General features: G+C 36.2%; 1 protein-coding gene across 1 annotated transcript; it reads right to left on the bottom strand.

Moving 5' to 3' along the window:
• Nucleotides 1-130: 130 nt before the first annotated feature.
• On the bottom strand, nucleotides 131-20290 carry heatr3 (HEAT repeat containing 3). Its single transcript, XM_079803266.1, has 15 exons — nucleotides 20047-20290; nucleotides 19511-19683; nucleotides 17650-17737; nucleotides 12625-12728; nucleotides 8807-8916; nucleotides 8102-8242; nucleotides 7449-7759; nucleotides 6660-6750; nucleotides 6332-6486; nucleotides 5066-5148; nucleotides 4833-4969; nucleotides 2379-2467; nucleotides 2139-2282; nucleotides 1641-1817; nucleotides 131-1249 (listed from the first exon to the last, which is right to left on the bottom strand). The coding sequence occupies exons 1-15, from the start codon at nucleotides 20176-20178 to the stop codon at nucleotides 1136-1138; spliced, it is 2049 nt and encodes a 682-aa protein (XP_079659392.1). The 5' UTR covers nucleotides 20179-20290; the 3' UTR covers nucleotides 131-1135.
• Nucleotides 20291-23008: the final 2718 nt, after the last annotated feature.

Raw genomic sequence — 23008 nt, 5'->3', positions numbered from 1 at the left:
GAACCTCTCGCTTGTGTCATGTTTCAAACGTACCCTGTAAAGGGTGGCGCTAATCCAGTGAGCCCTATATCTAGTGCATGGGGTCTCACTGTTATCTTATAATTGGATTACAAGGAACAGAGTCCGAGAATAGAATATAAACAACATTTTATTACTGTGGGACAGGTCCTACCAGTGTTTTTTTTTACCTCTTAAAGGGACAGTGCAAAAAATAAAAATACAATTGTTATAATTTATGTTGTTTCAAATCTGTATGACTTCTGTATTCTTTAGTGTAACACAAAAGATGTTAGGCAGGATATTATGAACAGACAGCCATATTCACTTTCATTCCATACTTTTCACTACAATTTAAATGAAAGGTGACAAAAACAATCATAGAGTATTGTAATTCTTGAGAAATATTTTCTCTTATATGCTTTTTTTCCCCATCAACCAGAGCTGCATCATAAATGTATGTATGCAAAAACGATTTAATCGTGCTAATGATGTATCAATTTAAAAGAAAAAGTTTAAAATAGCCAAACATCTAGAAGACAATGTTTCTTTCTCCACAGACAGGTTTATGAGGGATCTAATACCATCTGATAATAATAAATCTGATAATCTACCCTTGCTGTGGGCCATGAAACACTACATAAAGGGTTTTTTTGTTCTCACATTATGATGGACTGGGTGAGAGGGGAAGCTTAGCAACATAGCAGTGTTTATAAAGTAACCCCTGGGCATTGATCCATCATTACAGATGCTCTTGCTGTGGACAGGTCTTACCAGAAGCCAGAATAAACAAGGGGTAAAAGGAGCATCTGATAGAAGACTGGATGACATTGTTTCACTCTTTTCAGCTTAATATAAATGTTGAAATTTGATGGCCAATGGAGTGTACATTAGAAAAGAGAATCAAAAACACAGACACCACTGACTCATCTTAAAAGACACAAAAAGAGACCATTATGATATTTCATGCTTTAATTAAAGCACTTATATGTTTGGTTTTACAAACATTATTTTCTATCTTAATTTCCTCACATAAACACTCTCACATCAAAAGAAAACCATAAAATATAGACAGAAAATGCTAAATAAAACGAGGCGAGCCATTTACAGAGAATTTGTACTACTGATCTCGGAAATCTCATTTTCTCTGCAGGTTCTCCAAGTAGCCGACAAATCTCTTAAGGTTGATCCTTATGTTGTCCAGAACACAAAGCTGATCAGGGCTGTATTTTCCTCTGCCTTCTTTTCGCAGCTGTGAGGGAACAAAAGGCCAAACTGTGAAAAGTCTGCCATCTAAAGGCCTAAGAACATACTAGAATAACTAGATCTAGCAATGGCTATGCTGCGAATGGTCAGACTGTAAATTGTTAAAAGCAGATGAAAAAGTACAATTTAAACTTTTAAGATCAGCCAACCAAGACAGATCCGTTCAGTTTCAGTGCTCCTTTCTGTGGACAGTCTTTGTGAGGCTGAGACAGTGCTTATGCAACAGATCTCAATCTTAGAGAACAGACAAAAAAAATGTTCCCCTTGAACCTTAAGCTCAAGCCTTAACATGCATTTGGAGGTGTGAGATTTGTCTGTGCAAAACATGAATGCGTTTGTATCTTTGTGGTAATATTTCTTGTTGGCTTTAAACAAACCTTGGCCCTAAACCCTGGCTGAAGGGCTTTGAGAGATGAAAGCAGGTTAATATTTTTTCCAGCTTTCTCTGCTTCATCGCCATCAGCAAACACATCGAAGAGGGCATCAAGTGCTTCCCCGCACACCACCAGGTTTGTGTCCTTCATTGCAACATTCAGTAATGCATCTCCAATCAGCTGCAAAAACAAAAAGAGATAAGACTAGCTGTACAACTGACCAAAGGTATGCAATGACAAATACACTGCCAAATAACTGCCTGTTTGCATGTCATTTACTAACATACAATTCATTTGTAAATCCAAATATTTATGTCCTAAAATACTGTTGAATGTGATAAATGGAGCAATCTGTAATTTAGTAAAATGATCCAATAATAGATTTTGATCATTCTTGTTAACCTAAAATAGGGTAATACTATTTAAATGTTATATTTTTGTGGGCACAATAAAGGCAATATAGACTACAAACTAATGTAATTCTACCACAATCAGTATTACCTGTAGAGTGTCTTCTGTGTTTTTCTCTTTGGCAAGAGAACTTCCTGTGATACCGAGAATGGCCAGAGCGTTAACTCTCACACTGACCAGCTCACAGCTGGTGGCAGCCTCACAAAAACTCATTAGCTGGTGTGGAGTCATACACTGCAGAATACAGCACATAAAACAAACAAACAAAAAACAAGTAAAGCTTAAAATAATGTTCCACTTAAGCATAAAAATGGTGAATGTGGTTATCACCTGAGGGATGTTTTTAGTAGCCATGATCTGTAGAAGAGACCGAAGAGCACTGGTCACAGCTTCCAGGAACTCCTCATCCTTTAATACGTCTAAAAATTAATTTGGAATTGTAAAATCCATGATTCGACAAATCACAATTATTTTAGTCAATACTGAAATCACAATTATTTAACACCATTACTTCCAGACTTTGGAATTATCATATATTTACTAAACTTAAAATAAATAAATAAATAACACTTTCCTTGAACTACATTTGAATAAACTTAAAAATAAATGAAAAAGATGAAAAATAAAAAAATATATTACTAGAAATACATACAGTGGGGCAAAAAAGTATTTAGTCAGCCACCAATTGTGCAAGTTCTCCCACTTGAAAATTACAGGCCTCTCTCATCTTTTTATTATAGGTACCCTTCAACTATGAGAGACAGAATGAGAAAAAAAATCCAGAAAATCACATTGTCTGCTTTTTAAAGAATTTATTTGCAAATTATGGTGGAAAATAAGTATTTGGTCAATAACAAAAGTTCATCTCAATACTTTGTTATATACCCTTTGTTGGCAATGACAGAGGTCAAACATTTTCTGCAAGTTTCCACAAGGTTTTTACACACGGTTGCTGGTAGTTTGGCCCATTCCTCAATGCAGACCTCCTCTAGAGCAGTGAAGTTTTGGGGCTGCCGCTGGGCAACACAGATTTTCAACTCCCTCCAAAGATTTTCTATGGGGGTGAGATCTGGAGACTGGCTAGGCCACTCCAGGACCTTGAAATGCTTCTTACGAAGCCACTCCTTCGTTGCCCGGGCAGTGTGTTTGGGATCATTGTCATGCTGAAAGACCCAGCCGCGTTTCATCTTCAATGCCCTTGCTGATGGAAGGAGGTTTTTACTCAAAATCTCACGATACATGGCCCCATTCATTCTTTCCTTTACACGGATCAGTCGTCCTGGTCCCTTTGCAGAAAAACAGCCCCAAAGCATGATGTTTCCACCCCCATGCTTCACAGTAGGTATGGTGTTCTTTGGATGCAACTCAACATTCTTTCTCCTCCAAACACGGCAAGTTGAGTTTTTACCAAAAAGTTATATTTTGGTTTCATCTGACCATATGACATTCTCCCAATCCTCTTCTGGATCATCCAAATGCTCTCTAGCAAACTTCAGACGGGCCCGGACATGTACTGGCTTAAGCAGGGGGACACATCTGGCACTGCCGGATTTGAGTCCCTGGCGGCGTAGTGTGTTACTGCCTTTTTTACTTTGGTCCCAGCTCTCTGCAGGTCATTCACTAGGTCTCCCCGTGTGGTTTTGGGATTTTTGCTCAACGTTCTTGTGATCATTTTGACCCCATGGGATGAGATCTTGCGTGGAGCCCCAGATCGAGGGAGATTCTCAGTGGTCTTGTATGTCTTCCATTTTCTAATAATTGCTCCCACAGTTGATTTCTTCACACCAAGCTGCTTGCCTATTACAGATTCAGTCTTCCCAGCCTGGTGCCGGTCTACAATTTTGTTTCTGGTGTCCTTTGACAGCTCTTTGGTCTTGGCCATAGAGGAGTTTGGAGTCTGACTGTTTGAGGTTGTGGACAGGTGTCTTTTATACTGATAACGAGTTCAAACAGGTGCCATTAATACAGGTAACGAGTGGAGGACAGAACCTCTTAAAGAAGAAGTTACAGGTCTGTGAGAGCCAGGAATCTTGTTTTTTTTGTAGGTGTCCAAATACTTATTTTCCACCATAATTTGCAAATAAATTCTTTAAAAATCAGACAATGTGATTTTCTGGATTTTTTTTTTCATTCCGTCTCTCATAGTTGAAGTGTACATATGATGAAAATTACAGGCCTCTCATCTTTTTAAGTGGGAGAACTTGCACAATTGGTGGCTGACTAAATACTTTTTTGCCCCACTGTATTTAATGGGATAGTTCACCCAAAAATTAAAATTCTGTCATCATTTAATCCTCAATTTGTTCCTAACCTGTTTGAATTTCTCTTTTCTGTTGAACACGAAATAAGATATTTTGAAGAATTTTGGTAACCAAACAGTTGATGGGCCCCATTGACTTCCATAGCATGGAAAAGAATACAATGTCAATGGGGCCCATCCACTGTTTGGTTTCCAACATTCTTGGGTGAACTATACCTTTAAATAAATACAAAAAAATAAATGGTAATAAATAATATAAACTATGTTTCTCTTTGACAGTACACAACAAAATATTTATTCTAACTTATTTTTATTTATTAATTTTATATATTGATGTAATGTGTGCCCAAAAAAAGTGTGCAGCTGTAAAGGAAAAAAGTGCGCTGGATTTATAACAAGACAAAATGGAAGAAGCATCACTACAAAAAGGAATGTGGCACAATAAGCATTATAACTATTATTTTAGATTATCCAAATTTGTAACTGAAAATAAAATTTGATTAATCTCTCAGCAACTAAATTACCAGCTGAGCTGAAGATCAATGATGAGAGTTGCAGAGCCACGGCCTGTAACCCTGAAGCACCACCAAGAGACTCTGTATCCATAGAGGAAAGGATATTATGGAGACACGTCAGTGCCCGACACTGCACCCGGTGCATCCTAGAAGAAACAAAGCTCGAGAGTATAAGATTTGGGTTTTTATAGCTTTGCATTATACTACAACTATTATGCTTAGAGTATAAACATATTATTTACCTTTTCAAGAGGCATTTCCAGGAAGGGTCCTTGCTACAGAGCTCAAGAGCCGCGGCACTGGGGAACTCTGCCTTCTTCAAGACCTGAAAGCAATCAGAGAGTGAAGTGCTATGACACAGGAACAGTATGTTATACAAATAATACCTGAGTATGTATGGAATATATTATACAAATAGTGTTGAGTGCCTTTGACTGTTGCTGTTCTTTGATTATTTCTTTGATTATTAATTTTTTCCACTTATAACGTTATGTTAGAAAAGCTTATTCACCAAAAGAAGTCAGTTTTATATGACAATTTTTCACCTCTCTCACCATTATAAATAAATGTGATAAATTCCTAATTTATAGACACCACTTTCATTTATTGCAATTTCATGATACTGTAGAATAGATAATCCACTTGTATCCTTGAGCATCTGTTAAAGGGATAGTTCACCCAAAAACGAAAATTAGGCCATGATTTCCTCACCCTCAAACCATCCTAGTTGTATATGACATTCTTCTTTGAGACGATTACAATTAGAGTTATATTAAAATATGTCCTGGCTCTTCCAAGCATTATAATGGCAATGAATGGCAGCCCAAAAAGTGTATCTATCCATTATAAAAGTAATCCACACCGCCCGGGGGGTTAATAAGGCCTTCTGAAGCAAATCGATGGGTTTTTGTAAGAAAAATATCCATATTTAACACGTTATAAAGTAAAATATCTAGCTTTCGGCAGACCGCCTTCCGTAAACTGCTTTGAAAAGATGATATTGCTCACTAAAGCTGTATTTATTTGATGAAATATACAGCAAAAACAGTAATATGGTGAAATATGAAAATATAAAATTATATTTCATATATTTTAACATGTAATTTATTCCTGTGATGGCAAAGCTGAATTTTCAGCAGCTGTGTGGAAACCGTGATACATTTTTTCAGTATAAATTCAAATAAACACCATTTATTTGGAATAGAAATCTTTTGTAACATTATAAATGTAATTAGTCAATTTTGATAAATTTAATCTGTCCTTGCTCAATTTGTTTTTGATGTGAAAACCCTTCCTAAAACCTAAACGGTCTCCTCATTTTACTATTAAGCCAAAATATGCCCATAGTGCTCCCAATTTAGCTTGTTTTACAAATATCCAAAAGTAGCCTGGAATACAGCATGAGAGGTTTGTGTTCTCCCCACTGGACCAGAAGAGTCTGCAATATCAGAGTTACACAAAAAGACCATGTCATTGTATGTTTTGCAGACTATGTAAATATGTGTTACCTGTTGAGGTATGCTGTGGTTGAGAAGGATTGTGTGAAGTTCAGCAGACAGACAGAGAGGAGAGAACAGGCTGGAATTAGTTTCTGACATCCCATCAGCACACATTTCACTCTCATCACTGCTGGACATCTCCTCATACTCATCATCTGAGGGCTCTACACACACACACACACACACACAGTCAATATCCCGTCACATTATCCTCTGCCTTGTCTTCTATGACACAGAAATCATTCCTCTAATTTAGCACATAAAATCCTGTGCAGGGTTTAGAATATTCATGTCTTCCCCCAAGCACCTGCTCGCCTATAAACACACATACACTCACCATCGGAGCAGCACATGTTGACGATGATTTCCAGCGATGTCTGCTGTGCCGACAGCAGTGCTTTGGCCTCTCGCAACTCCAGTTTGTCTCTCTTAAAACCACCACATACACAGACAGACAACAAAACCACAAAAGTAATTGTTGGGGTCATCAGTACACATATTGTAATGGTTAAACTGATTTAGCATATTTTAACTGATTATTATTAACAGACCCAAAGAAGCTAAAATGGAAAATTAGAGAATGAACATGGCAACATGGAAAGGACCGCTAAAAAAAAAACCGTGATTTGTTTTGGTTCCAGATGTAAACCAGGCCACAAATGAGGATCTGGATCAAATCTCACCCTGAACGTTCAAAGAGGACAACATTCAGCACACCCTATAGGCAGGTTATACTCGCCAACAGGAGTTCAGAGAGGTTACTGTAGCCCTGCACCTCACTCCATGTTTAGAGAGAGCGAGAACCATCTTGCTCTGAGGGACAGATGTGCCATCCCTTGGTTTGAAGGAGAAAGAGCGAGGGCAGGGAGAGTGCAGAAGGTATTCCCGCCCTCACACTGGCCATATTTGAGTCATGTGACACATTCAGCCAGTCAATAAGACATGTTGAGGGATATAGTGAAGATGTACTTTAAGAGTGTGCCTGTGACCTTGTGCACTCTAACCCATCATAATATAAGGGGCTTATTCTTTTGTAGCTGATTCTTGAAACGAAAATTCTGAAAATTCTGTGATCAAACTGTATCCTAATTTTTTACAACACAAGACAGAGCAGCTTCAAACTTACAGGCAACAGATCTGAAATGTCACTTTTTGTTTTTGACATTTGTCCATTGGGCTTTCTTCCATTCATCTTCTCATCTCTTGCATCCTCCTCCATCTCTTCGGCTTTGTGCCCCGCAGGCTGTTCGTCTGTATGATCCGACTCTGTGGCAGATGTTGTCTCTTTAGACAGACGGGCAGATTCAGCACGCCACAGCTCTGGGATGAGCACTCCAGCGTCCAAAATGAGGCTGTGTGAGAGAGTGGCGGCCAGCGCGGCCATTGTCTGGGACTGCTGAGCTGAAGACAGACTGCTTTTTAGATTCCATAAAGAGCCTGAAGAAGAGAGGAAAGACAAACAACTATTAACCATATAAAAACGTTCCTAAGCTTTCTTTCAACTACACATTAAGTCTCTACAATCCATTCAAAAGCAGCCTTTCAGTCTTAATTAAAATTTACTCACCAATTATTAGCACTATATCAACTCTTTGCATGACAAGGATCAATTAGTTAACATTAGTTAATGCATTAGTTATCATGAACTAACGATGAAGGAATAATTATTAACAATAATGTTCATTTATAACATTACTTGAATACATCTAGCTAGTTAAATATATTTATTACATATATATTATATTTATTAAATATATGTCCAGTGTCGTGTTGTTTTACCTGCAGCCAGTGTGCGCAGGAGAGTGTATTCAATACTGGTTTGTGTGGCTGACAGAATGTTGACCAAGACGCCAAATACCCCTGCATTCACACTGCGCACCAGTTCTGAGTTCTCTTCTGTTACTGTGTGCAAACAGTGGGCTACACAGAGGAAGAAAAAAAACAGCAATTCCCTCTAAATAGTACCCAAATAAAGGAGTGCGAGAATGAAATGAAACAATCTGAGGAGGTTTTATATATGCATTCCTATTCAAAAGCTAATGTTTTTAAAGTAGTCACTTGTGCTCACACAGGCTAGATTTATTTGATCAAAAATACAGTAAAAACAATAATATTTTGAAATATTACAATCTAAAATAAATTCATATTTTGACAGGCAAAGCTGTCTTCAGTGTCACATGAACCTTATATTAGAAAAAATGCACAATAATCTTTTATAATTATTATCATCAATGTTAAAATCAGCTGTGCTGCTTAATATTTTTGTGTAACCCATGATGCAAATCTCTCAAGACTCTTTGATGAATAGAAAGTAAAAAAAAAAAACAGAATTTATTACAAATCTTTCGCATCATTATAAATGTCTTTGCTGTCACTTGATAAATTTAAGGCATCCTTGTTGAATAAAAGTATGATTATTTTTATTTTTTTTAAATCTAACTTTTGTATGAGTATATACATTTGCATGTGCATAACTGGTGTCACCTGCTGATATTGCCAGTTCCTTATTCTGAGGGTGCCTCTGTAGACAGTGTAGAAGAATATCTAGAAGTCCAGACTTGTTGAACACTGACACTGCTGTGCTACTGCTCTCACTACACAGTCACAAAGAAAACAGACAGAAACACACAGATCATATAAGACTGCAACTCAGTCATCTTTTTTAACACATTTGACTGCTTACAACACAACTCTTCATGCTTTGTTTTATTTTAAGTATATGCCAAATAGGGCTGTCAAATAAAAATTAGAATATTCGTCTAATTTACAAAAAAAAAAAAAAAAAAAGCACATTCGAATGCAAAAACCGTGTATTCAAATTTTTGGTAGAGGCGCGCGAGACATGTCGATGACAGAACTGACGCGGTTTGTTTATCCAGTACAGCGCGGTGTGGCTGTGTAGTTAATTTGAAAAAACAGTGAGGACTCGGAGACAGAGAGAAAATGGGCAACTTGTTTGACGGCGTATACAGTCAGACACAGAGCAGTGCAGAAGAAGGATGAGATGGATATAAATGAAAGAAGATACGCTACCCGCTGATGAAAATCCTCTCAGTTGGTGGCAAAATCATGTGGTATAACGTTATATGTATCCACATATTGCGAAGCTGGCAAAGACATACCTCACCTAAAAACGCTCAGCACTTGCTGCATGTCAAGTTGACCGTTTGGCGTTTTTGACAAACAATATGTAGATAATTAGTGAGTGGAAATGGATTGTTTCTGAATGTCAGTTTGCTATTTTGTGTTCACATTACGTTTTCTCAGGTTACTGATGCACTGCAGTTTAATGCACTTTTGTTACCTAATTTTCCTTACATGTTCATTAATGAAATAATATTTTATTTAATAACAATTGTTTGAAAAGTTAATGCACTGTAAAAAGTGAATGTAATTTAATTTCAATAAAAGACGCGATGCTTGATTTGGTTTACATTTGCTTGTTGCGCTCGCTTCCGCCCCTTAACATTAAGTATTGCCTTTAGAATTTGAATATAATTCTTTAATTATGATCATATATTATATTAATGCTTTTCAATTGCAACCAAAATGCTGAAGGTCCAAATCAATGCCTTTCAAAGTGCTTCGATGGGCTCCAGAGGCTCTGCGTGATCCCAGATGAGGAAAAGGGTCTTATCTAGTGAAACGATAGGTCATTGCAACTGAAAAGCATTATATGATGAACAATCCTGGAACGTTTTCTTCAAAATACTTAATTTATTTTTGACTGACTGACTGACTGACTGACTGACTGACTGACTGACTGACTGACTGACTGACTGACTGACTGACTGACTGACTGACTGACTGACTGACTGACTGACTGACTGACTGACTGACTGACTGACTGACTGACTGACTGACTGACTGACTGACTGACTAAAGAAAGAAAGAAAGAAAGAAAGAAAGAAAGAAAGAAAGAAAGAAAGAAAGAAAGAAAGAAAGAAAGAAAGAAAGAAAGAAAGAAAGAAAGAAAGAAAGAAAGAAAGAAAGAAAGAAAGAAAGAAAGAAAGAAAGAAAGAAAGAACGAAAGAACGAAAGAACGAAAGAAAGAACGAAAGAACGAAAGAACGAAAGAAAGAACGAAAGAAAGAAAGAAAGAAAGAAAGAAAGAAAGAAAGAAAGAAAGAAAGAAAGAAAGAAAGAAAGAAAGAAAGAAAGAACGAACGAAAGAAAGAACGAACGAAAGAACGAAAGAAAGAAAGAAAGAAAGAAAGAAAGAAAGAAAGAAAGAAAGAAAGAACGAAAGAACGAAAGAACGAAAGAACGAAAGAAAGAAAGAAAGAAAGAAAGAACGAACGAACGAAAGAAAGAAAGAAAGAACGAACGAACGAACGAAAGAAAGAAAGAAAGAAAGAAAGAACGAACGAAAGAAAGAAAGAAAGAAAGAACGAAAGAAAGAAAGAAAGAAAGAACGAACGAAAGAAAGAACGAACGAAAGAAAGAAAGAAAGAAAGAAAGAACGAAAGAAAGAAAGAACGAACGAAAGAACGAAAGAAAGAAAGAAAGAACGAAAGAACGAACGAAAGAAAGAAAGAAAGAAAGAAAGAAAGAAAGAAAGAAAGAAAGAAAGAAAGAAAGAAAGAAAGAAAGAAAGAAAGAAAGAAAGAAAGAAAGAAAGAAAATCTTGGATGGCATTGGGGTGAGTAAATTTTCATTTTGGGGTGAACTAATCCTTTAACAAATAAATTACCGTTGTACAGTATAATCTAGATATGTCTCAATGTAATAATAATATTAACACTCATTTTAACAGTATAAAGCTCAGTTGTGCAGCACTTTGTTTGACAAAAAAAAGTTTAATTAAATGAAAAAATAAATTAATATCTTCATTTGATTACCAGAAAATACAGAACACATAATATGTGGGAAATCTTTTCATAGAAATTAAATTAAAAAGAAAAATAATTCAATTAAGTAGCTAGAAGCCTACCATTTACTAGTAAATATTACAGTATACAAACATCACAGACAATGGCAGACAGCGACCAGGTCAGCTCTGGCATAATTTCAATAACATCGTTAAATGATATATCGCGATATAAAGATGTGAAGACATGTATCGTTGATGGAAACGATATGATTCGCGATAGAGTTGTTTTATCCAAGGCTCAACTAGCTGTAGTAGGCCTATTTATAAGCCATAATTCCCCCAAACACAAATTTATAAATGTACCACAAATGTAAATTGTCATCATGTACTCACAATCATGTCAGGTTTTTCGTTTAACTTCCAAACACAAATGAAGATGTTCTTTATGAAACATGAGGGATTTCGGTTCCTCCATTTAAAGTCCATTCCTCTCAAACTTAAAAGTGAAAAAATGAAAGTTTATGGAGTTTCAGTGACATTTATTACATTAAACGACTATATATAATGTTGAATATAATGTATAATAATGCAATGGGGGAATATTTGTGGGTCCTGGTAATAATATACTAACAATAATAATATTATTATTATTTTAATAATAATAATAAAGTAAAAAAGAATTTTAAAAAAATCTTTATTTTGGCTTAAAATATCAGGATACATATCGTATCGCGAGTTCAGTATCGCGATTTATATCGAACCGTGACACGAGTGCATCATTACACCCCAAACATTATGTCAATATAATGTTATGTTTATGTTTATAATGTTATGTTTATTATGTTTATTCTGAAATAACCGAATTTCAGTTACCGGTGTGAACGGTACCCAACCCTAGTGATTAGCAATTCATTTGATTTCACCTGTGAAGCAGATGTGTTACATAACAGCATTAATTAGTTTCTTAAGGGTCAAGACTTTTTTTTTTCTAATGGCACAGCAGACAGCATTTTTTTTTTTTTACAAAGTTATCTGAATCTCATGCGCTGCATCAAGCAACTCCCATAATAGCTGCAAATTAATGCACGGCTTAGACTAACTGCACATCGTGTGAGAGACTCCAATAAAATTATTAGGTAGCCTGATTACTCTCGAGCAGGTTTGAGCTTACGGACCTGTTACTATGACAGCAACTCCGGGATGAGCTTCAAACAACCTAATAATCCTGGATCATGTCAAATTTTCAACAATGAAATCCAGCTAATTGAGTAATCCACGTTCGAAGAATGGACCCCAGGAGTAAATGGGAATGTGCCTCCCGCATTTATATACCAGGCATGATGATACACTGTCAAGTGGTCACAGGAAACACTTAAAGACACTCAAGGGCATTTGAAAGACATTTGTTAATACACTTGTTGGGTGTAAACATCAATCTGTCTTGACCAAAAAAAAAAAGACCTTAAAGTTAGTTTGAGTTCAGTCTTACCAGAGGTTCCAAAGTAAATTTACTGCCTCATTGGCGACGTCTTCCACCGTTTGTTTCTGTCCTTTCACAGCAGGAGAGGTGGTCACATCAAAACCAGCACAGCACTGTTCTCCACAAACACACACAACAGACTCATGAATAATAGTTTTCTTTTTCTCCTCAGTAGGGATGGGCGATATGACAAAAATATAAATGATCAGGCAGGATAATGATCCACAATCTTATCACAATTCTTTTTCATGTTACTGGCCAGTAGAGCCATTTCTCCATTTAAAAAGGTACACTGTGTCACTTTTTGTTCAATATTAACAAAAGCTAAATAAATCAATACATCATCAATCCTTATTCCAAAAGTTTGTCTTACCCTCCTTTACTATGGTAAGCCCATTAAAGGAACACTCCACTTTTTTTGAAAATAGGCTCATTTTACAAGTCCCCTAGAGTTAAATAGTTGAGTTTTACCGTTTTTTAATCCATTCAGCCGATCTTTGTATCTGGCGGTAGCACTTTTAGCATAGCTTAGCATACATCATTGATTCTGATCAGTCCATTAGCATCTCATTCAAAAAATGACCAAAGACACTTTCAATGTTTTTCCTATATAAAACTAGACTCTTCTACAGTTACATTGTGTGCTAAGACCAACTGAAAATGAAAAGTTGCAATTTTCTACACCTATATGGCTAGGAACTACTTTCTCATTCCTGCGTAATAGTCGCGGATCTTCGCGGCCGTACCATGGCTGCAGCGGCGCAATGATTTGTTGGTATTCTGTGAAACATGGTGGTAGTATACACCTTCGACTTACTATCACAGCCCTTTACAACACACAGAACCATAGCTAATCATAGGGATGCACGATATATCGGCAACATATCGTTATCGGCCGATAAATGATTATTTTTGATGTTATCGTTATCGGTCCAATAAGAAAATTTGACCGATATAGTCAAGCCGATAGATAATGTATTATTTCCTTCAGCTGAGACGGACGCGCTGTCCACCATGATGGGTTTGAATTGCTCTAAATATGTTTGGAATCACTTCGAAAAGGAAAATACAGTTATGTGCAACATGTGCAGCGCAAGTCTTCTATAATCTATATAAAATGATAATGAGAATAGAATAGGCTGTAAAAGAGCGGTGTGTTTCAGCGCGTTTGTTGAGGGAAGAGCGCGCCCACGGAGTTACACCTTCATGACGAGCACAGTCAAGTTTGCTTGTGCATTCACAGCCTTTTGTGCCATTGTAAGTTGTAATATTATATTTATTATTTTGTGTATATAATCCCATATAGGATGCGTTTGGTTGAGTTAATTAACGATGCAGTAAAGCACTTCATTGTACCGGCGCGCGCATTTCAAACAGAAATGCACAGCATTAATAACTACTGGGACTGTCCTATACATAACACTGCAATGAGAATATTTCTGTTATAAAACGTAGTGAATTCTCTGGGTTTAATTGTTTTTCAGCGCGCTGTTGTGGGAAGCGTCAACAACGCATTCTGACCAGCACAGTCAAGTTCGCTTGTGCATTCGCGTCATTTTAAGCATATGTAAGTCGTAATATTACGTTTTTGTAGTATAAACATCTGATTAAAGTCATATAGGATGTGTTTCGTTAAATCAATAACCCGCAGCGCTTCACTGTACCGGTGATCATCTTAAGTTTCAGCACGCTCTCAAACAGGGGAAGAGCATCCACAGGAGTTATAACCCTTCACCTATGCGTGATTTTGTGCTAATATAAGTTGTAATATTATATTTATTTTGTATAAATATCTGATTGTACTCATATATGATGCGTTTAGTTGTTAATTAAACTTCTAAGCGCTTCAGTTTATGGTTGTTCGTTCATTCTCTCCAGCTTCAGCGCGCTCTCAAACAGCAACATTATTCCTAATAGACTAGACTAATATTACAGATGTTTACTATTACTGTAATATTAAACTTTTTTTTTTTTTCAAAAACACAGAAGCATTATTTTTTATAATTAGCACTTTTATTGTTCTCATATCATTTCCATCAACAATATGGTTTGATTAAAACCATTTCTTTATCGTCTGTGCGGAGGTTATTTCATGCACTTGCATTCTGATTCTTTATTATGCAGCCTAAGTAATGCTGTTCAATTACTTGTTTGCATTATTTAGGTATATTATTTTTATTTTTTAGACAATATAATTTTTGGTAACATTTTACAAATAAGGTCTCATTTTATTAATGCATTAACTATCATTAACAAACAGAGAGCAATAACCTTTGTTTCTTTTAGTAATAAAATGTTTGTGTTTTGTAACAGTCCATTCACAGTTCATACCTAATGTTAAAAGACACAACTTTGGGTCTGAATATGTTGAGATTAACATGAACTAAAATTAATAAATCCTGTTGAAGTATTGTTCATTCATTGTTGGTTAACTTATACTAACCAAAATTAAACCTTATTGTAAAGTGTTAAAAAAAAATATTTGGCCATAGGAGTGTAAAATTAATTTGAAAAGGTAAGGAATCTCACACTGGTTCAAATAGGCTACTGTAGTGTATAGGTTTGATTTATGTTGAAGTGTTTGGGACATGGCTTTTAATGGTGAGCCTTTTGTTTTTGTAATCAGGCTCTCAGAGTTTATTAAAATTTGTATTAAGATTTATCGGCCAATATATCGGTTATCGGCTTTCAAATATTAAGAATTATCGGTTATCGGTATCGGCCAAAATGTTCATATCGGTGCATAGCTAATCACACAGGTAAATCCACAACACAATTTGTCGGCTGCAAGCCTGAAACTTTCTCTGCAACTACACGAACTTAGTGCCAGTCACATTAAAAGTTACCTAGCTGGGGGCTACTTTCAGGCGCTGTGTAATATTGCGCTGCTGCAGCCATGGTACAGCCACGAAGATCCGTGACTATTACGCAGGAATGAGAAAGTAGTTCCTAGCCATATAGGTGTAGAAAATCGCAACTTTTCATTTTCAGTTGGTCTTAGCACACGATGTAACTGTAGAAGAGTCAAGTTTTAAATAGGAAAAATATTGAAAGTGTCTTTGGTCATTTTTTGAATGAGATGCTAATAGACTGATCAGAATCAATGATGTATGCTAAGCTATGCTAAAAGTGCTACCGCCAGATACAAAGATCGGCTGAATGGATTCAAAAACGGTAAAACGCAACTATTTAACTCTAGAGGACTTGTAAAATGAGCCTATTTTCAAAAAAAGTGGAGTGTTCCTTCAATAAGAATTTATATTAGACTTGTTGGGATGATTTTCACAGGAATTTGCATACATGTATCACTCGCCAGTACACATTTCATCATATCCGTAAATAGAGAAAACTTGCTTCAGCTATTTTGACACACGTATGGTGTGGGAGTGGCATAGGTTAGTTGTCACATCAAGCGAGAGGTTGAAGCACGCTAAACAGAGAACAGAGGAGAGTCTGACTCTGCTGGCAAAAAGAGACTGCCACAGAGCTCGCAATATTGCCTTGGCTTTTCGGAGATGGTAAGAACTGAGGGATTTTAAATGTTGTAAAAGCGACATGGAGATGGCGTTATTACTCAAAAGGTGAGTAAAGCTGGGACCACACTAAAATATTTTTAAAATGTGAGAGACCACAAATATGATAAGAAATCATAGATTTAACCGTTTTGTTCCTCTAGTGTGTGGAGTGCAGCGATGTGATCAGGAAAGCACACCACAAACAGACTCCATTCACAAACAACCAGAGTCCCGCCTGTGAACACTGGAAATCTTGCAAAATCTTTCGTATCAAGCGCAAGTAAACAAACATGGTGGACGACCGGCTAGAAGAAATGACGCTTATAGTGTATGGACTGTTTTCTAAAGAAAAATAATTGGGGTTGGGTAGGTAGAAAAAGGTTTAGATGAAGTTGTGAAGACGGTGTGAACATGGACTTCACATTACAACTGGAGCTGGAGTTGAGACTTCCGTCAACTCGCTTTCTGATTGGGTAACGTTTCATTTCACATGATAATCGCCACAGGATTTCTGATCTGAGATTTGAGATCAGGGTGGTTCCGACGTTCTTCCGAGCAGATTCAGTTACTCTTAACACACCTCACACCACAGGAAATTTTGATAAAATGATCTGTAGAACCATCAAGATAATCTGGACTTTACCTAGGATTGCCAGACTCAGCATAAGTTATTTTATTGAACAGATAAATCGGCAAATGTAGCTCTCTAACAGAGTTCATTGTAAAGCACTATCTATTGTGAAGGGTCATATTCATCTGCAGTCACACAGAGCCAAAGCAAAACCAAAACATTGGGCCTGTTTACACCTTGAACATTTTCTCTAATCGGATAGCTATCCAATCGTGAAAAGACCAGGTGTAAATTACCTCTTAAATGCTTTCGACATGGATTTCATTCTGATTACTAAAACCACTTCACAAGTATGAGATGCATTTCCAGATGATTAACTGAGTATCTCTTCTGCAAACTGACGCAAATGAAACAAAGTTGTAGATGCTCAACCAATCATCTTCATTAAAAGTAGTGAGATTGATTTTACTAGTCTCTAATAAATGCTGATGACGCTTTCTCTTCTATTACAGTCTTTGGTCTTGAAATTAACTGATAGTAAATAAAATGCAGCCAGCGCATATCTGTTGCTTTCATTGACGTTAACTCTGTTCAATTTGCATATAGCACAGGAATTGAAGATCAGATCTATATTCATTTTGCAGAGAAACATTTATGTGGCCAAGTGTAAATGGAACCGTTTTAACAAATCAGATAGCTATCCGATCAATAAAAACACATTAAGTGACCAGGTGTAAACATGCCAAATGTTCTTCTGCGAAACGCATGTAGAAATGCACAAATAGAAGGCCAAGAGTTTCATAGTGTACCTTTAAAAATATAGCCCTACAAGCTAATAACAGATAAAAGGTTTGCAGAGTTGCAGGAAAGTGACCGCCCCTTTAATAATTTTTCATGTTAAAGATTGTCATGCCAATAAAGCTATTTAAATTGATCCAGGATTCATACCTCCCTCAGGAGAGCAGACAGAGATGTCAGCACATCCTGTCTCACCATGTCCTCACATACTTCAGGGCCTCCACAGGCACTAAGATTCCTGTAGCAGAGACACAGATGAAAAGTGTAATTTTTACTAAATAAACCCCAAAGCAGAGGAGTCTTGTATTTAAGAGCTGTATAATAATGAGCAAAATCATAATTCACTAAACTGTTCATTAGAAAAACTACTGCAGAGAGAAACAATGACATTAAAACATAATTACCATTTTTCTTTTCGATGCAATAAAATCAAGCCGTCTTTTTAGACTTCTTCACACAGTCTGTGTGATAGTTTCTATAGAGCTTTTCACAATATGCTTAACCCCAGGTTAGCGCCATTCTAAACCCAGCTTTTAACCCCAGGTAGAACATTTCACATTTGTAATGAAAATATTTTTTTTACAGCACTGTACAGCTAGATGCTTAGCAAGAGACAGTCAATCGCTTTGCACATAACCGCATACTTTGGACAGATATGGAAAGTTTGTTTGGACAATTGGAGTGAAGCAGCAGCATATCATTCTTACCTTTATTGTCCGAAAAAGTGCATTCAGGAAAAAGTACAATCAGCAATATGAGGATGCACAAAGCTAGAGCCTTTATGTACAGGTCACGTGCAAACCTGCATTAGTCCAATCAGTGACACTGACACCGCAAATAAGAAAACTAACCTGGGGTTTAGGAATGTACATGAAATGGCTGCTTATGAAAATGCAGGATTAATTGTTTACCCCAGTAAATTATATTGTGTCTCTTCTCACTGAGTCTGAGCCAGATGTTGGGCCAGTGATCGATAATTTTATTCAATGGTGTGATGATTCATTTTTAAATATTAATGCTTCAAAAACAAAAGAGATGCTTATTGACTTCCGTAAGAAGAGCTCTGCACCTGTGTTGCCTTCTATCATAAAGGGACAGCAGGTAGAAGTAGTCAAACAATATAAATATTTAGGGACTATAATCGACGATAAATTACAATTTGAGGAAAACACCGATATAATTAGAGGAAAAGCTCTTCAGCGTATGCATTTTTTAAGGAAACTTAGACTTTTTAACATGGATGTTTCTTTTATGAAAATGTTTTATACATGCTTCATTGAAGCCATTTTAAGTTTTTCCATCGTCTGCTGGTATGGTAACCTTAATTTAAAGAACAGGAGGAAGCTGACAAGCATTGTGACAATGTGCAGTAAGATAGTGGGGACCGATTTAAGGACTATCTCACAGATTTATGAGTGCAGGACGATTAGGAAGGGCCAGGTAGTGCTTTCTGATGTTACTCATCCATTGTATGCTGAATTTCAACTCCTTCCTTCAGGGCGAAGATTTAGACTCCCCTTGTGTAAGTCAAATAGATATAGAAATTCTTTTATACCGGCGGCAATTAAGTTTTTAAACGATTTTTCTGTAATTCAAGGTAATTGATGTGTTGTGTTGTGTTGTTAATATGTGTATGTGTATACTACTGTTCCTACTGCTGTCTATACAAAGAATTGCCTTTAAGGACAATAAAGTTTAACTTAACTTAAAAAAAATTATAAGCACTGTGAAATGTGAAGCAAGATAATTCAGGATTCCATTTACCCAGGGTTTAGAATGAAACGGTTAAATATTTCAAGTGTGAAAAGCCCTTATGTGTTTTTCATTGCCTTTGTGGCTATATGTATGTGAAAATGTGAGTTCAGTTCCATGGTGGTTGGATTGTACTGAAGCTCAGGATTAGAAAGTCAGTGTCACCTGAGTGTCATACTACTCGTCACATACTGTTTTTCGTCTACTATATAGTAGAGAAGTATGCGATTTCAGATGCAGCCATTGTGTGTGTGCGTACCTGAGAGCTCCAGCAGCAGTCTCTCTGACCGCCAGGCTACGATCCAACAATAAAGGTCCGATTTTCCTGACTGCATCTCTCTGGAGGAATCCTGGGATCGTCTGACTTTGCTGTACAACACGAGAGATACTGGCACAGGTGTACTCGCGCACATCTGCTGATGGACTCTGTAACTATAGATAGATAGATAGATAGATAGATAGATAGATAGATAGATAGATAGATAGATAGATAGATAGATAGATAGATAGATAGATAGATAGATAGATAGATAGATAGATAGATAGATAGATAGATAGATAGATAGATAGATAGATAGATAGATAGAAACGAGTAGGAGACTGTTTGGAGAAGGTTTGCTGACTAGCTTCATCTATTCAACATGCCAAACATCCGTGAAAAAGCTGACGGTCATTACACACTCCAAATTAACCTGATGCGCTAATACTGCTTTTATCTCAGTATTTTTGAATATTTCGATTCCTAAACACAATATACTGCAAGTCTGTAGAGTTGTCACGGTACAGGCAGCTTACTTTATCGAGTAGCTCCGCTGCCGGAGAGTCGTCATCTTCTGATTCTTCAACAGCCTGTTTAACACGAGTCGCTGCAAGGCCATCAGGAGAAAACGGTGGTCGTTTGAATTTGGTGTTCTTAGTCTTTCCCATGCTTTTAATGTGTTTGGACTACACTTGAAGTGTTAAATCAATTCCAATCTGTAAAACTCGGGCAAGCTCACAACACGAGCGACCATGTGGACATTAGCCGCTGCCGTAAAGGGTAGGAGATAGTCGTAAGTAAAGTGTCAGTGTCGTCGGCGAAAAGACGGGCGCGCCACCCTGTGGGTCAGAAACGCACTACAGCTAAAAGCGGGTCTGATAGAAATCTTATTACTCTGCAAGGGAGAAATTGGATGTCAAATGGTCAGCATCCAGTCATCTGTTTTCTCTATCTGAAGTTCCACCACAGAACAATACATAAATCAAAACCAAGCGCATTTGATCTTGTTACAGATAAACTCCATCAGGAGAGCCCGTGTCTAATCTTTAACAGTAATCTTCCCATGTGGTGTTTGAGATCTGCCTGTACCTCTGCATCCTCTCTCAGGAACCTGGGAATCTGAGGGTGGGGGGATTCATCTCTTTTGCTTTCATTCCCTATCATTTACTGCCTAAGCAGGATATTTATTTAATTATTTTTCATTCATTTTGATGTTTTTTTGAATGATTGGTAAAGGGCCACGTTAAAAACAATGAAAAATGAAAATATATGTGTAGGCTACACTAGCCTATATATCATTCAAAAGTTTGGGCTCGGTTATTAAATCATAATCGTATGCTCACCAAGGCAACATTTTTTTAAATGCATTTGAAAATACAGTATTAACAGTAATATTGTGAAATATTATTACAATTTAAAATAACTTTTTCTATTTTAATATGTTCTAAAATGTAATTTAATCCCGTGAATCAGCAGTCTTCAGAGTCACATGATCCTTCAGAAATCATTCTAATATGCTGATTTGCAGCTCAAGAAACATTTATTATTATGTTGAAAACAGTTGTGCTGCTTGATATTTTTGTGGAAACTAATAGGCCTACATTTTCTCAGGATTCTTTAATGAATAGAAAGTTCAAAAGAACAGCATTTATTTGAAATGTCTTTCACTGATTTTTGAGATAAGGGACGAAACAAGTTTTAGATGTTAAAAAATAAAAACTAACACTACGTTATTAAAAATAGGTATTTTTGTAGACAAAGGTCTCAGATAATGAACCATGTAAGGGAATAGGCTTATTTCTAAATATTTTTTTGGCTAAAAATTATATTTATTCACTCCATAACTTAATTTGTGCCAACTCCGTCAGACACACTAAAAAGTATGCTAATTTAATGTAACTATCCAAAAAAATTTAAAGTCTTCAGTTATGTAATACTGGTTTTCAGTAAACCGTTCTTTACTGAAAAAGATCCTTTTTTGAAAAAGATCTTTACTGAAAAAGATTTACATTCTCTGTTTATTTTTGTTGTTTTCACACTATTATGAACAACCCAGTTTCTAAATTCTCCTCCCTCCCTTTAATATTAAACATATATCACCAATGTTCTTAGGTAATTAAGACATAATATCATGTAGTTCCATTGATGTTTTAACATTTTTACACAATAAATTGATTAAAGAATAAGACATTTCTTTCAAAATTATCAAAAACCTTCACCTGACGGTGTAAAATACTGACGGAGTTGACAAATACTGACGGCGTTGACAAATGTTGAGCTGATGCCAAATATACAGTTTACTGTATAGAATCATGAAACAGCATTAGAAGAATTCCCCATATGCAAAAAACATATTAAATCACATTATACAGACTTTTTGAGAGCACTTGTCAACTATTAGACATAAAATGGAGTTGACATCTGACAGAGTTGACAAAATAAAATATAAATTCCACCTTAACCACGTGTTGAACAGTGGAGCAATTTAGTTTTTTTCCTCATGTTGTAGCTGCCTTAATAAACATATCCAAATGGCAAGATTTATCCCACAACTATTTACAGAAACTATTACACTGCGATGACAGAGTTGACATGTTAAGGCTGTGACCGCATGAGATTTCAATATTGTTTGTTTAAAATATAGAAAGAATATATACATTTCAGGACTATGTGTCCTACTGTGAGATCTACAATGAGCTGGAAATAGTATGTGCTCCTCAGAGTTAAACCTGCCCATGACACTGCCTGATTTATTCAGAATTATAAAAAATCCTGACGGAGTTGACGCAACGTTACGTGAGGACAGAACTTTTAAAGCTATTTCTTTATGGAAAATATAATTCAATATTTACTTGTTGTATTGTTTGATATCTTAAAGATCTCCGCCTTGTAATGTAACTGTGTATTTTTTAATTTGTTGCATTTTTAAACACTTGGCAGTTTTACATTGTGACCTCATGCTGAGGACAGGTTGTGTTTCCAAGTATAGAGTGTGCTTTTAAAATAATACTAAAGAAATTATTTAAAAGAATAAGAAATGAATGTCCTGAGTATACAAATTTCCCTTAGATGTAACTTTTTAAATATTTTTATTGTGTTGACATTCTTACTTTTTAACATAAAAAGGGCTTTTGTGTTTGGGACATGTTTTGTCCCTTATTTCAGGAATCAGTGCTTTAAACTTGAATGCCTTGCTGAATAAAGCTTTTTTTTTAAAATTTTTTTAAATATGATACCAAACGTTTGAACAGTAGTGTATAAAAATAAGCAATTAAGAATCAGTAGTTTAGATTGGATGAAGTAAAATAGCAACTCCATATACCACATACATTTTAAGTTTTAACAATCCTATTTTAATTCTAGTTTCTTTCTTTCTAAATAGAGTTAGTTTTGGCTGTAGCACAGGTTTGACCTCTCCCAACCCTGTGCAAGAGTGTCAAATGAGAGCTAGAGACCCTGGGTCATCCTTTCCAAATCCCCTACTGCAAGTCAGCGCGT

Source organism: Gobio gobio, assembly GCF_949357685.1.
Source record: "Gobio gobio genome assembly, chromosome: 2".
Taxonomy (NCBI): Eukaryota; Metazoa; Chordata; class Actinopteri; order Cypriniformes; family Gobionidae; genus Gobio; species Gobio gobio.
Note: the sequence above shows the minus strand (reverse complement) of the source record. Positions and strands in the feature narration are given on the sequence as shown.

Bases quoted from the DNA above. Each gene is read 5' to 3' on its own strand.
- heatr3 (XM_079803266.1), bottom strand. From the start codon at position 20,178: ATGGGAAAGACTAAGAACACCAAATTCAAACGACCACCGTTTTCTCCT. The intron at 19,684-20,046 runs GTAAGCTGCCTG...ATCTATCTATAG, and splicing joins CAGCGGAGCTACTCGATAAA to TTACAGAGTCCATCAGCAGA. The intron at 17,738-19,510 runs GTACGCACACAC...TCTCTGCTACAG, and splicing joins ACTGCTGCTGGAGCTCTCAG to GAATCTTAGTGCCTGTGGAG.